General features: G+C 38.9%; 1 protein-coding gene across 1 annotated transcript; it reads right to left on the minus strand.

The window, feature by feature from the left end:
* Window positions 1-8,982: 8,982 nt before the first annotated feature.
* Window positions 8,983-12,952, minus strand: Il17a (interleukin 17A). Its single transcript, XM_010631094.1, has 3 exons — window positions 12,920-12,952; window positions 11,648-11,853; window positions 8,983-9,220 (listed from the first exon to the last, which is right to left on the minus strand). The coding sequence occupies exons 1-3, from the start codon at window positions 12,950-12,952 to the stop codon at window positions 8,983-8,985; spliced, it is 477 nt and encodes a 158-aa protein (XP_010629396.1).
* Between the last annotated feature and the right edge of the window lie 1,867 nt (window positions 12,953-14,819).

Here is a 14,819-nt window from a genome sequence, read left to right on the forward strand (position 1 = left end):
TTTGGTGGGTGAGGGTGAGAGGGAAGAAATGAGTACCTTAAACTAATCCAGGCAGGACAAGGAGGAAATGAGGAAATTCATCACAGCCAAGAGAAGCTACATATAGATAAGAATCTGAGATAGCTGACCTGGCAGTTCTGCTCTCAACTTCAAGAGAGCTCAGTGGCAGAGGGGATGTTGCTGTTAATAATCCTCAACATATATGTCCCTGGAATCACATGGCACCAATCTAGGTTGGGTACCATCTACCTCTGGTGCACAGCTATCTTCCTGGATTCTCCTTTATCGTTGTGGCACAAAACCCCGTAGTAACTCTCCTGTGTTGACTCTATTTCCTGTACTTCTCATCTTCCTATGCTTTGTTTTACTATATTGTTTTGATGGAATATACCCTCAAGTGATTTCTTGAGATTGGTTGTATGGGAAGCAAATTTATTTATGAGCTTGATTATCTGAAAATATTTTCTTCCTTCATAATGCAGCTTCAATATGTTTGGGATTTTATGATGAAAATGACTTACTTTTGTAATTTTTAGTACATTATTCCATTGTGTTCTATGTTCTAGAATCACAGTTAAGAATTCTGAAAGAATTCTTAGTCTTGGTCCTTTGTACATGAGCTGTTTTTTTCCCCCTACGAAGCTTATAAAATTTTATCTTGGTCTTCAGTATCTGAAATTTCATTAAGATGTGGTCTGGGTTGAGTCTGTTTCATTTAGAGTGGGCATTTTGATGAAACCTCTGGTAGCTGATTCTTAACTTTTCTTTCATGTGTTTGGCTGTTTATTTTCTTCTCCATTTTTTACTATATTTTTCTACTTTGATATAGTTCTTCCTGAAAGGTTCCTTTTTAATCTTTTCTCCAACATTTTATCTTTCTGCCTTATTTCCTTGAACACTTTCTCAACTTTTTCTTCAAGTATTCCCTTTTACTATTTCATTTATGCTATCAGTTTTTAAATTTTCAAGAACTATTTTTTTCAGTTCTTGGTGTTTCCCTTTTTAAAAGTAGTATTCTACTTTGATTTTAAGAAGCCATGATTTCGTAGGCCTTCTGCATCTGAGGCTTTTATTTTATTTTTCTCATTGAGTTTATTGGTACATTTGAGGTATACAGTACAGCTACATTTATCATTGGGATCTTGTACCTTTACATGACAGGTCTTGGTTCTCATTTTTTCCCCTTATCCCTGTCCTCCCTTCAGCCCCTCCTCCCTTCCCCATTTACAACAATTTATTTCCCTCTTTTCATTTTCTCATTTTTTTTCTTTTCCCTTATTACCTTTCCCCCACCTTTCCCATTTTCCCTACACCTTTAGCCCTTTTTTTCCTATTTCACATTGTCAATTATCTCATTAGGATCTTATGTACTATTATAGTTTTTCACACCAGAGGAACTATTCAGTATTTACACATGTGTGACTTATTTCACTTAGGAGTATATCCTCACTATGTATCCATTTTCCTATGAATGACTCTAATTTCTCATTCTTTATGGCTGAGTAGTATTCCATTTTATAGAAAAACCACATCTTCTTTATCCAGTCTCCAACTGATGGGCAAATAGGCTGTTTCCAAGTTTTAGCTATTACAAACTGTGGTGCTATAAACATGGGTGTGCATACATCGCTGTGGTATGATTCCTTTAATTCTTTTGGAAAGATACCCAGCAGAGGGATGGCTGGGTCAAATGGAACCTCTAATCCCAGCTCTTTGCGGTATCTCCATATTGATTTCTATAGTGGTTGCACCAGTCTGCACTCCCCCCAACAATGGAGAAGGGCTCCTTTCTCCCCACAACCCAGCCAACATTTGTTATTGTGTGATTTCTTGAGAACAGCCATTTTTCTGAGACTTTTAAATATATTTTTGCGGTACTTTCTTGCATGATTTCTCTCAATGCTCTTTTTTTCTGATTTGTCTCTTTTCTTTTACTTTCTTTCTCTCTTCTTTCTTTCCTGTCTTTTTTTTTTTTTGAGACAGGGTCACACTATGTCATTCAGACTGGCCTTGAACTTGTAGTCCAGGCTGGCCTAAAATTTGCAGCAGTCCTCCTGCCTTGGCCTCCCAAGTGCTGAGACCACAGGCATTTGCCACCATGACCAGCCTCAGATCTGTCTTTTTAAAAAATTAATTAATTTTATTTGTACATTTAAAGTATACAATGTAATGACATTCATCATTGGAAATTTGCACCTTTACATATCCATCTTGGTTCTTATTTTTTCTCCATTCCCCCGTCTTCCCTTCAACTCCTCCACCCCTCCCTATCTATAAAGACTTTCCTTCCATTTTTCTTTTTCTCATGTTAATTCCATTCCCAACTTTCTCCCTACCCTGCTTCTTCCCCTTTTCCTTTGCACCTTTCCTCCTATTTCACATTATCTATTATACCTTTTGGTCCTTATTTACATTTTTAATTTCTCACACTAGAGAAACTATTTACACATATGTGTCCTATTTGTTTTACTTAAGAGTATCGCCTCAGTGTGTATCCATCAACAGGAGACTGGATAAAGAAAATGTGGTTTTTTACATAAAATGGAGTACTACTTAGCCACAAAGAATGAGAAACTAGAGATATTTATAGCTAAATTGATGCTCATATGTGTCTTTATGTTAGAGGGATTTCCCCTATCCCAAGAAATCTGCTCAAGATTAAAATGAAAGCTGATTGGAGTCTCAGTATATATACGTTAATTTATGAACTCTAAGCTCCACTACCAGACCCCTGGGCTGGTAGAATCCTCAGTATTTCACCAGAGGGTGAAAGTGCTGTTGCTAGAGTTCTGGACACTGTGAGTGTAAAGAGATCTGAACGTAGGAGCTCTTTGAGCATTCAGAACCTGTAAAAATCACTTAATCCTTCTGTTTTGGAGTCCACTGCACCCACACTTATGCTGATAAATCAATTACACAATACAGAGAAGTGCATAGCTCATAAGCATATCAGTCAACCTAATATTTCAAATATATCACTGAGTGGTCCAAGAAGATTTACCCTTCAGATACTGTCTCATCTCTACTTTCTTCCCTTCTGTGTCTTGAAGACTACTCCATTATCTCTCTGTCTGCTGTGAAAACGTATGATGAAAATATACATTTTGGTTTCTGATTTTATATATTTCTCCTGAATGAGTCTCATATATTTTTCATTCCTAAAATAAAACATACTGATTGTTTTTGGATATGGTTTCATAATTAATTTTCTCTAAACCTTGTTTTCATAGTTAAACATTTCCTTAACCCATGAATCTTTTCTCTTACGACAACTGCCCTTATTTCATCTTAACTTATTCATGTTTCTTTCAAATTTCTGTGGCTCACATATTTTATCTCTGCTTCCTAGCTTTTATGTCTATAATCAGTATATATTCATCAAGTTATTTGTTAATATTCATCTGCATTTTTAGTATCTCAAATTGATCTTCTCTATCAGTGATTTTGAGTACATTAAAACCAACTGGGGAGATTGTCCCAAGAACAGTCTCTCAAACTCCATCTCTAGAGATCTGATTTAATTTCATCTGAGTTCTAGAAATGTGTAGATATTTATGCCAGTTTCATGGTAACGAGAAATGGGGAGACTAAGGATAAGAAAGTGTAAGAAAAGCCCCAGAGGTGTGAACCACATTGAGTATTAGTCACGGGGCGGGGTGAGAAAGGGCAAGAGCTCAGAGAGAGGTGGACTGGGCCTGGCCATGGAGGTATTTTTTGTGTTGGGTGAGACAGTTTGGGCTTTACACTATAGGTTCAGGAGAGTTACTGAGGAATGAGTAGGGGAGTAAAATAATCAGATTTACATTTTAGAGAGCATGTTATTTCTTGAGAGATGATTAGGGGAGTAATATAATCAGATTTATGTTTTAGAATGTTCTTTCTTGAGAAGTGGAGTAGATCAATGTTGATTGCAAAACACAAGTGAGCTGCAATTTGTTGGGATACAGGCCACAATCAAGTTATCTGCCTTTTTTTTTTTGGCATGTTACAATGCCAAAATTTGTAAAGAACATGTAAAAAATTAGTATAGATGCATAGTGATTTATATAATTATGTAACCCTCACTTGTAATGTAGGCTTTCTTCTTCTAGAAAGTAGCCCCCTAACATCTTAACTGCTTGGAATTGTTTGATTGTGATTATATGTCATGCTTGGGCTTTCATCATGTGTATGATGGTAGAGGTAATGCTATGTTTTTTTTTTTTTTTGAATCATGCAGAAAGGCTATCCTTCCCAATCTTCTTGGCATAAATTATTTTTTGTGATTCAGTTCTGGCAGCTGGAAGCTGGTCCTTAAACACTGCATGCATAGTTTTTAGACTTACCTTTCATTGGCTACTTGTCTAACAGAAATATAATGCTACCAATTTAAATGATAAATTTATAGTAGTTGCATTGAAAAACTAAAAATATAGCTGGATATGATGGTGCATGTCTGTAATCCCAGAACTTGGGAGGCTGCGGCAGGAGAATTACAAGTTCAAGGTCAGTTGGGGATAAATAGTGAGTTCCATGTGGGCCTGGCCTACATGGCTTGACCATGTCTCATAACACAAAAACAAAAAAGTTAAAAAATGTAAATTTTTAATAATTTTAATATATTTAACTCAACACATTTAAAACATTTGAACATTCATAAACATAAAAATTAACAAGACATTCTATATTTTAAAAAATATTGCTTTGAATTCTAGTATATATCCTATAGTTATGACACAACGCCACCGAGATGTTCCAGATTTCAAATGCTCAATATTTGGCAGCTGCTGTATGAGACAGTGCAGTTTAGGGTGAGCTGAAGGTGGAAGCTGCCAGCTTGGTCCTTGAGTGATGAGGTGGACCAAAGCCCCTCGAGGACCCACGTTGGACAGTAACATGCACAGGAATGAACTTTAATTTGGGCTTTGCAGAAGTTTTTAATTATCTGCCTTGATTAACATCCCTTGAACATTTGAGAGATGTTATTAAGTAGAAGAACTGAGTCAGAGACACCAGGAAGGATCATATTTGAGTTAGTCAGCATTCTACAGTTGTGAAAAAATAGTGGAGAAAGAACTGAAAGGAGGAGAATTTATTTTGGCTCACACTTGCAGAGGTTTTAAACCATAGCTGATTGGTTCCATTGCTGTGGGCCTCTAGTGAGGCAAAGCATCATGGCAGAATGGGGTTGTAGAGCAAAGTTATTTTACTTCATGTCATTTGGGAAGGAGGTAGAAAGAAGGCATCTTCTGCTTTTGTTGCATTGGGCCCCTATTCTATTGGATGGTGACACCAATATTCAGGTTGGGTTTCCCATATCAGCTGGCTGTCCCACCTGCCAATTGTCTCTGGAAACATCCCCCCACCCCCCCAAACAAAAACACACACACACAAACACACACTCAGAAGTGTGCCTTACTAATTTCCTAGGTGTTTCTCAATTCAATAAAGATGAACCATCCAAATATTATGATGTAACTACAATGGCAGCCTAGGAGCTGCAGAGGAGAGAGAGGACAAAGGAAATGTTGATGAAGGGCTCATCACTGATTAGTTGAGAGGAATGAGGGGCAGACAGAAAGCTCAGTTTCTGGCTCAGATAAGTAGGTGATGCCATACCAGGAGCCAGTTTGGGAGTAAGTTTAGTGAGTGTAGTTTTGTCTCTCTTGAGTGTCTGTGGATTACTGATTCAGATTCAGTTCAGCACTGACTTTTCATTATGTGCCAGATCAGATGTCGATGTGGCTGGTCTCAAGGGACCACAAAGTGGTTAAATAAATGAAGCAGGTATAATCTGCTGGAGTAGTGATGAGAGATATCCAAACTGATCTTGGTATTCAGAAAAGAGACCTAATCTAGCATAACAGGGACTGATGAATCTGAGGAGCTCTTTAGAGCTAATGGTACCAGGCATGATATGCACAGAGGACCAGGAGAGCAGAGGTTGGTGAGGACATTCAGGCAGAGAGGAAACACAGCACAGGTACAGAGGTCAAGAGCAGCATGGTGATTGTCACCAGAATCTCATTACTCCAACCGGAACATAAAGCATGGAGGTGGTGGCATGAGCGATCAGGAGGTGGTTACTGAAGGCACTTTCTGCTATGTTTGCCTGTGCCATGGGCAGATGTTGGAGGATGGGACAGGAGCAATGGTGGGAAAAACAAGTGAGTAGTTGCAGCAATAACTGAGGAAAGAAATGAGAAAAGATGGAGTCCTGAACCTTGGCAGCGTAGTATTGATGGAGAGGAAGGAAGCCTGAAACATCTGGGAGGTGAAAACAGCAAGTCTGGTGATGTGGGGGTGTTAGTTGTGAGGGAGAGGAAGAGAAAAGATGAGAAGGAGAAGGCTCATGGGTTCCTAGCTTGGATGACTGTGTGGACAATAGTGTCAACTGGGGAATATGAAGACAGAGAGAAAGAAAAGGCTGTCAGGGATGGGGAATGTAGAAAGTGCTATGGTTCAGATATGCACTGTCTCCAAAAGTTTTTATGTTAGACTCTTGGTCTCCAGTGGGGCAGTGTTGAGGTGGGGGAACCTGTAAGAGGAGGGACCCAGTATAGGTACTCAGTGATGGGACATCACTCTCAGGAGGGATTGACACTGTCTCATGAGCATGCACCAGGTCTCATGGGGCTGTCTTGAGAATGGGTCATTATGAACTAACTTGTCACATTCCCTGAACCCTTCTTTAGCACAGGCTCTTTCTGTGTGATGCCATTCATCACAAGGTCCTTACCAGAAGCTGAGCAGATGCTGGTGCCTTGCTTTTGAATCTCTAGAGTTGTGAGCTAAATAAACTCCTTTTTCTCTATAACATTTCCTGCCTCAGGTATTTTGTTAGAAGAGCAAAATTGGACTAACTCTGGAGGCAACTGCCTCTTTCCACCCAAAAACAGTCTAGTGTGAAATAATGTTTCAGGTCCATAGACATATATATACCCTTCTCTTGGATGCCCTATAACACAAAAACAAATTTTTCTTTTCAGCACTGAGGGAAGAATAAACAATGACCAGTTGGTTTTTGTGATGAATTTTGAAGCATGAAGCCATGAGAACCTGGAAGTAGCAGCTGTATATGGATCCCCTTTAGGAAGCTGATGACTGGAATAGCACAAAAACAAAGTTGTAAGAACGCAAAATAACACTGAAGGGATAGGGGCTGGAGAACTTGATCCCTGGATGTGGAACTTGGAAGGAAGTACAGAAAGGCTATAGGCCCCTAGATGGAGGGGCAGCAGGTGGAGGAGCAGCAGGCTGGGGAATGCAGGACTGAAGGGGGCAGTCTTCCAGGAAGCGGGTTGCTCGGAGGACTGGCTGGAAAATCTCTAGCAACCTCCAGAAGTAGGGCAAGATGGGCCATGAGAGGGGGTGGTTATGATTTGAAACTTAAAGCTACTCTGAAATTGAATGTGATTCAGTTTTTATTTTACTTGCACTAAAATTTTCTCATGCTTCAAGTTTGTCCTGCCTTAATAGGCTGCTTTCTGTGTCCTCGGGTGTACTGGATCCAAGAAGACAGGTCCCAGGAGCGTGGCTGCTGTTAACTCAGGTGAACCTTAATCTTCAAAGGAAGCTGACTTTGGTGCAGACCCTGAACATTTTACTTTGAAAACAGTGTCTTCTCTCAGCACTTTCTTTTTTATGTCAAATTTTAGGGTATATTTTTGAGAGGTTCTTTTATTTTTTCCCACTTGATCTTAAGTTCATTTTTCCACAGCCATTAGTTTATTTGCTTGATATAGTCTGGAATGCTTCTGTCCACAGCACCACCTAATAGTATGAAAGCCTTGCCCTAGGTTTTCTGGAAAGCATCTGAAATTGAGAACTTGTACTTGAATGGTTCCAGGGCATGTTGCTCAAAGCTATCTTTTGCTTTGCTCTATTGGTGAATTTGTATACTCTTCTCAGTAGGGAAGAGATGTCCCCCAGTTGTCTCCCAGTATCTTTGGGGGATTTTTGACAGGCATCCCCCACAAGATAACAAAATCTGTGGATGTACAAGGCCCTTATATAAATTGGTAGTATTTGCGTCTAACCTACACACATCCTTTTGTATACTTTAAATAATCTCTAGATGACTGTAATACTTCACACTACTTAAGCGCTATGTAAATTGTTCTTATACTATATTGCATAGGAAATAATGACAAGGAAAAACAAGTCTGGACTGTGCTCAGTACAGACACAACCAACATAAGCCTAATTGCATTTCCGATCCCTAATTTGTTGGCTCCAAGGATACAAAATGTATGGATGTGAAAAACCAAGAATGCTTTTAATGAGAAAGAATGAGGAAACAAATTTTCTTCCCAACTTTTATTACCACAGAGTAATTGTATTGTAAGGTTTAACAGAACAGAATTAGACTTGCCATCTCCCTTAAGGAACCTCAATAATTTAAAAGTTTAAGTTAATAAATATGAAACTAGGTTTAGTCTTTCTCTCTTTTCAGTCACATTATGAAAAGGAAGAAATCGTATGCTCATACATACAAAAGCTCAGAAATTTCTAGTTGCCATTTAATCCTATCTAGATTTCCCTAGGTGGAACTAATAATTAAACTTTCACCTTTCTGGAAAGACTTAGGAAACAGATTCATAAATAGCTCATATAAATACAGATTTTACTTTTTAAATAATAAAATTTCCAAGACAGATAATTCATTAAAATGAAATCTTATGCCCCAAAGTAATCTCAGGACATATTAAATACATAAATAACATTAAGCTCTTAGATAAGCAAACAAGAAGCAGAGTAAACCTTCTTCCCTAGTTAAAGAGGACAGAGATTCTGATTCCATCTTGGAATCATTATTACTTCCCACATCTCAATGGGATGAACTGTTTCAAGAATTCTAGTGAGTTTGGTCTGAAGCGGGCTGAGCCTTAGGAGGATTAGAGTTCTTGAGTGCTGCACAGAAAGAGAGTTCTGAAATTAGAGTTCTTTCTGCTGCACAGAAAGCCTAGCTGCTTCTGGCAGGCTGGGCTCTGACCAAAGCTCTCAGCCCATGTGGCGGACCACAGGGGTGACACAGGTGCAACCCACGGTCACCTTCATCTTCTCCAGGCGGAAGGAGAGTGGGCAGTTCTGAGGTTCCCTCCGCAGGACCAGGATCTCCTGCTGGATGGGGACGGAGCTCACGTGGTAGACCTCCTCCCCCTCCGTGTTGACACAGCCCGAGAAGCGGCATTCTGCCTCCCAGATCACAGACGGGTATCTCTCAGGGTCTTCGTTGCGGCTGCAGGGGAGACAAAAGTCAGGGGGAAAGTGAATTCCAGGTAAAGTAGAAAGTGAATCAAACATGAGTACACAAGAGGAGGAAAATTCACTGGATGAGAAATCATAGGCATTGCAAAATTTTAAAGTGACTGTGGTCTGAAGAACTTTGGGGAAACACTTAGACTTTTAAAAATTAATTAATTGGTTAATTAATTAATTGACTGCAGTGCCAGTAATCAAGCTTGCCTTGAGCATGTGAAACACATACTGTACCACTAGGCTACACTTCCAGCCCCCAAACTTGGATTTTCAAGCACATTAACTATGACGGAAAAGAAGACATGATCATTTCCCCACCTAATTTCTTTGAAGAATGAACAAAATAAGAGTGCAGACCACAGAAAGGATTTAAGTGTGACACAAAAGATAAAGTTTTAGGGTACATTTGATTGAAGAAAAAGTACCAAAGGAAGAGTAGACTTGGACTGATCTAGGAATAAGATACAAATTGTCTGATTTGATGAAATCTATCTTGGGAAGCAGGAGTATATCAGAGTTTTAATCTGACAGCATTTTCATGAGATATAGCAGAGAGGAGATATGAAGGGCTAGAAACAAAAGCTGAAGTTCCTCTATTACCTTCCTTTCCTTTCTCCTGTTTGACTTTTGATTTATTGGGATGAGGCAAAGAAATCTTACAGGTAGGTAAGTCTGGACATTCCTTATAACTGAAGCTTAATTGCATAAAGTCAAATGATCAAAGTTCATTTTTTATTGACTCCTTGATGAGGTCTAAATATCAGGAATAGTAAGTATAGATGAATTGTGAATTTAGATTAAGACCATCTAACTCATTAAGGAGTAGAAATACTCAACATGATACTTTCTCCCTTAAGATTGAGCTGTATTTTCTCAGGATTTATAACTCCTTCCCTCAAAAGATAAACACAAACACCTGAGTTGATACTCCCTCCGCAGGACCAGGATCTCCTGCTGGATGGGGACGGAGCTCACGTGGTAGACCTCCTTCCCCTCCGTGTTGACACAGCCCGAGAAGCGGCATTCTGCCTCCCAGATCACAGGCGGGTATCTCTCAGGGTCTTCGTTGCGGCTGCAGGGGAGACAAAAGTCAGGGGGAAAGTGAATTCCAGGTAAAGTAGAAAGTGAATCAAACATGAGTACACAAGAGGAGGAAAATTCACTGGATGAGAAATCATAGGCATTGCAAAATTTTAAAGTGACTGTGGTCTGAAGAACTTTGGGGAAACACTTAGACTTTTAAAAATTAATTAATTGGTTAATTAATTAATTGACTGCAGTGCCAGTAATCAAGCTTGCCTTGAGCATGTGAAACACATACTGTACCACTAGGCTACACTTCCAGCCCCCAAACTTGGATTTTCAAGCACATTAACTATGACGGAAAAGAAGACATGATCATTTCCCCACCTAATTTCTTTGAAGAATGAACAAAATAAGAGTGCAGACCACAGAAAGGATTTAAGTGTGACACAAAAGATAAAGTTTTAGGGTACATTTGATTGAAGAAAAAGTACCAAAGGAAGAGTAGACTTGGACTGATCTAGGAATAAGATACAAATTGTCTGATTTGATGAAATCTATCTTGGGAAGCAGGAGTATATCAGAGTTTTAATCTGACAGCATTTTCATGAGATATAGCAGAGAGGAGATATGAAGGGCTAGAAACAAAAGCTGAAGTTCCTCTATTACCTTCCTTTCCTTTCTCCTGTTTGACTTTTGATTTATTGGGATGAGGCAAAGAAATCTTACAGGTAGGTAAGTCTGGACATTCCTTATAACTGAAGCTTAATTGCATAAAGTCAAATGATCAAAGTTCATTTTTTATTGACTCCTTGATGAGGTCTAAATATCAGGAATAGTAAGTATAGATGAATTGTGAATTTAGATTAAGACCATCTAACTCATTAAGGAGTAGAAATACTCAACATGATACTTTCTCCCTTAAGATTGAGCTGTATTTTCTCAGGATTTATAACTCCTTCCCTCAAAAGATAAACACAAACACCTGAGGTGATTATTAGTTATTTCAACAAGTACCCTTAATCATAGGTCTTATAGAGAGAATTCAAAAATTAATCCCCTACAATAAATGTCTAAGTTCTTTGAACAAATAAACAATAGACTTGAGGTCTCATAAATATTCAAATAATGAGTACTACTAATTTGGGTTAATATTTAATGTGAGTGACTATACATTCTAACAGGATAAATGTTAGGAGGTGGGGTGGCCTGGTGCTTGTCAAAAGCAGTCTGTACAATGAAAGTTTGAGAATCACGGCTCTGTACAATTGCCCTTCCAGGCTTTACTGATTTCTAAGTAAGATCATGGTCAGGGTGACTTAACTGGCCCCATAATACACAGGAAAATTGAAGAACACAGATTTTATCTGAGGCTCTTACGTACTGGAGAGTCCAAGGTGATGTGGATCGTTTGTAGTAGTCTGAAGACTTTCTGGAATTCAAATTCTGGGTAAGGGAATTAAAGATGCTCAGGTTGACCCTGACATTCTGGGGGAAGTTCTTGCCCTCAGTAGTTGCACAGCCTGGATTTCGTGGGATTGGTATTCCTGCCTTCACCACAGCCATTAGGCTTAGCAGTAGCAGCAATGACTGGAACTGCAAGGGAAGAAAGAGAAAGATGGGAGACTAGATTAGCTCGTGTTACTTGTTGGCAAATTTATTTTGATAACGATTATGTTGCTAATCATAAGAAACATTATATTCTGGGAAAATCTATATTAAATTTTCAGATAAGTGAAATGAAAAATGTCTTAGATGACCCATATCATGTGAAGACCATTGGATATTACCCATCTTTCTTTTGACTTAGGAAAAATACATTATACACTGTCTGCCAGTAATTTCAGGAAAATGCCAAGCCACACCATATCACCAGCCTGCCAGCACATGCATCAATCAGGTCAATGGAAGAATATATGATCTTGATTTTTCTAGGAGGAAATGTCTTTCGGCACCATTATTCTTAATCCTACCATTGTGTGAAGCCCAGTGTGAAGTTAAACATGCACCTTGGAGAAAAAGGCTGTAGAAAATCCATGGGTGTCAGTAACACGCAACTAAGAACTAGCACTCCTGTATGTTTTCTGAATGTATTTTTCTGAATTCATAATACATCGATTCTGTAATAAAACTGTATTTCAGAATAGATTTTTAAGTTAAATATTTTACAAACATAAAGTCCATTTATTGGAAAGTACAGTTAAACATATATCTAACTAAAATAAATAGTTTTGATGTATTAAGACTATGGCATAAATATAATGGAAACAAAGTTTGTTTCCACAGGTTTGAAGTCCTCAAGGATGGTAAACCATTTTATTGTAGATTTTAAAAAATGCTGTGGAAGAATTATATTAAATTCTTTCAACTCAGGAAAACAGGTTGTCAATAAACATTCTTTTTTACTGCACAGCATCATGAGACACTTCTTGTGTGGTTTAGCCACAATACAGCAATCTTTCAATTTTAACCTCATCTTTCAAACTGATGTATATCAGTTCTTGAAAATTCTGCACAATGATTTAAGTATCTACCAAATATTTCACTTCTTATCTTACATGTACAGTATTCATGGACTTCTACAGAGTCTAGCGTTTCATGTCACAATCCAGAAATATAATCTGGTCCACGTCTAAAGCACAGTGCACACCCGCACAGGACTCACCATTGAAGACCTCATAGGAGACATCACTGCTTTTCCTGATCAACGGGGGCTGGATAAGCTTTTGTCTGCTGTGAGGTGGACAAAGGGCAGGCTTATGTTCTGTCTTTTTATAGTCTTTTGTGCCTCCTGTGTCACTTACTTTGGTATGGTGGGTTTGAGGATGACACTATTTTGGTTAAAAGTTCCATCCCCAAATGAGGTCAGAGAAGAACCAACCCATTTATGACGGGTAATATCTGCTCTGAATGTTGATGGGAAGGGCAGAAGTTCCTATTTCTAGAGACTATATCCTCCTCTTGTTCATCAAAGAAATAGTGTTTTTGGAAGCTAAGCAAAGATGCTTTACTAAGGGTCAGCATTTATATTTAAGGGCATGTCCAAAGCTGCCATAAAGCTATGCTATATTTTAGTGGCTTTTGTGGAAATAAATGTTTGATATAATATACATTTCTTCTGGTGCCATGTGCCTTGATGTTCCACTTAAGCTTTGCTTTCCTCACTAGAGTCCCTGGCCAGAAACTGTAGACATAATTCCAGAAACTATTTAAGGCCCTGCCATATAAACAAACTAAATAAAATAAATAATTTAACAACGGGATATATTATATTTAACTGAGTTTACCAACTATTTTGTTGTATGTTGTATCAGTTGGTATTATTAGAAAAACAGATATAAGATATGTAAATACATATAAGAATTTATAAGATTGGCTCACAGTGATCACCCACAGAATAGGATGAAGAAGAGTCCAGAGGGTCTATCTGCACAGTGGAGGCTGAAGGATTTAGTTGAAGGTCTGGAGCTCACTGCAGTGTCCCCACTGTGGGAGTCAAAGTCAGGAGGCTGATGGGGCTGTGATGGAAGGCTGAAGAGTCTGGCCCGAAGGCTGAAGGATCCTTGCCAAAAGCCAGAGTCTGCTGGAAGGCAGGAGATAACATCCAAGGTGAAAACAGGAGCTCCTCCAAAGGAACGGAAGCAGCTTGTCCTTCCCCATTTCCTCTTTATAACAGCTAGGTGATGAGCAGCTCTAGGGTGGATCTCCCATGCCCTAGGGTACGGAATTGCTGAGCTGATTTAATCAAGCTGGTGATAACCAAATTTTGTCAAGTTGACACAATCACTTAGCCTTCACAACCCATCCCTTGTCCACTTGACAGCCAGACACTTTTCTTTAAACCTGTCTCCAGATATAAAGATGAGCTCATAATTATGCCTAACATGTTATATAACTATCCTTCAAACAAGCAGAAATGCACTAATTCCCTCCCCATAGGAGGAAAGTTTCCTATGGGTGATGCTTACTCTTAACATTTCATAACTTGAGCATTATAACATAGGTGTAACAATCCTTAAGAAGCAATAGTAGGAGAGACATAGTATAGTTGCAATACTCATTTCTGTAGCTGATCACAGGGTCATAGCTGGTATTTAGAAATACCTTCTTCTATTACCCTCCACTTTCAGCAAGCACCTCAGCGAGTCATGATGGAGTAACTCATACTTTCATTCCTGAAGGGTCTGGGCCATTTGTCATTCTTCCTGGATTAGGTTTTTGTAGTTTTCTGTTGACTTTAATAACAGCGGGTGGTAACACTAAGAGGCACCTGAAGGGATCTCTTGCACTCCAAGTATATTCTTCCTTTCCTCCATTATGGAACAGTAGTCCAATTTCCCCTCAATAGTCTGGGTTGATCACCTCTGACAACACTCTCTTTTTAGCTTGTTTCCTCAGAGACGTAAGGAGACCAGAATGACCAGGGGGAAGTCTTAGCTTCCAGTTCAATGATATTGTTGTATTTTCTGGTACTAGCCATCCCCCTTCTGAAGCTAAGACTTCTAAGCCAGCAGAACATAATGTCATGGAACAGGAAGCAAAAATTTTGCTAGTGG

Source organism: Fukomys damarensis, unplaced genomic scaffold (assembly GCF_012274545.1).
Source record: "Fukomys damarensis isolate Sample0158 unplaced genomic scaffold, DMR_v1.0_HiC HiC_scaffold_14, whole genome shotgun sequence".
Taxonomy (NCBI): Eukaryota; Metazoa; Chordata; class Mammalia; order Rodentia; family Bathyergidae; genus Fukomys; species Fukomys damarensis.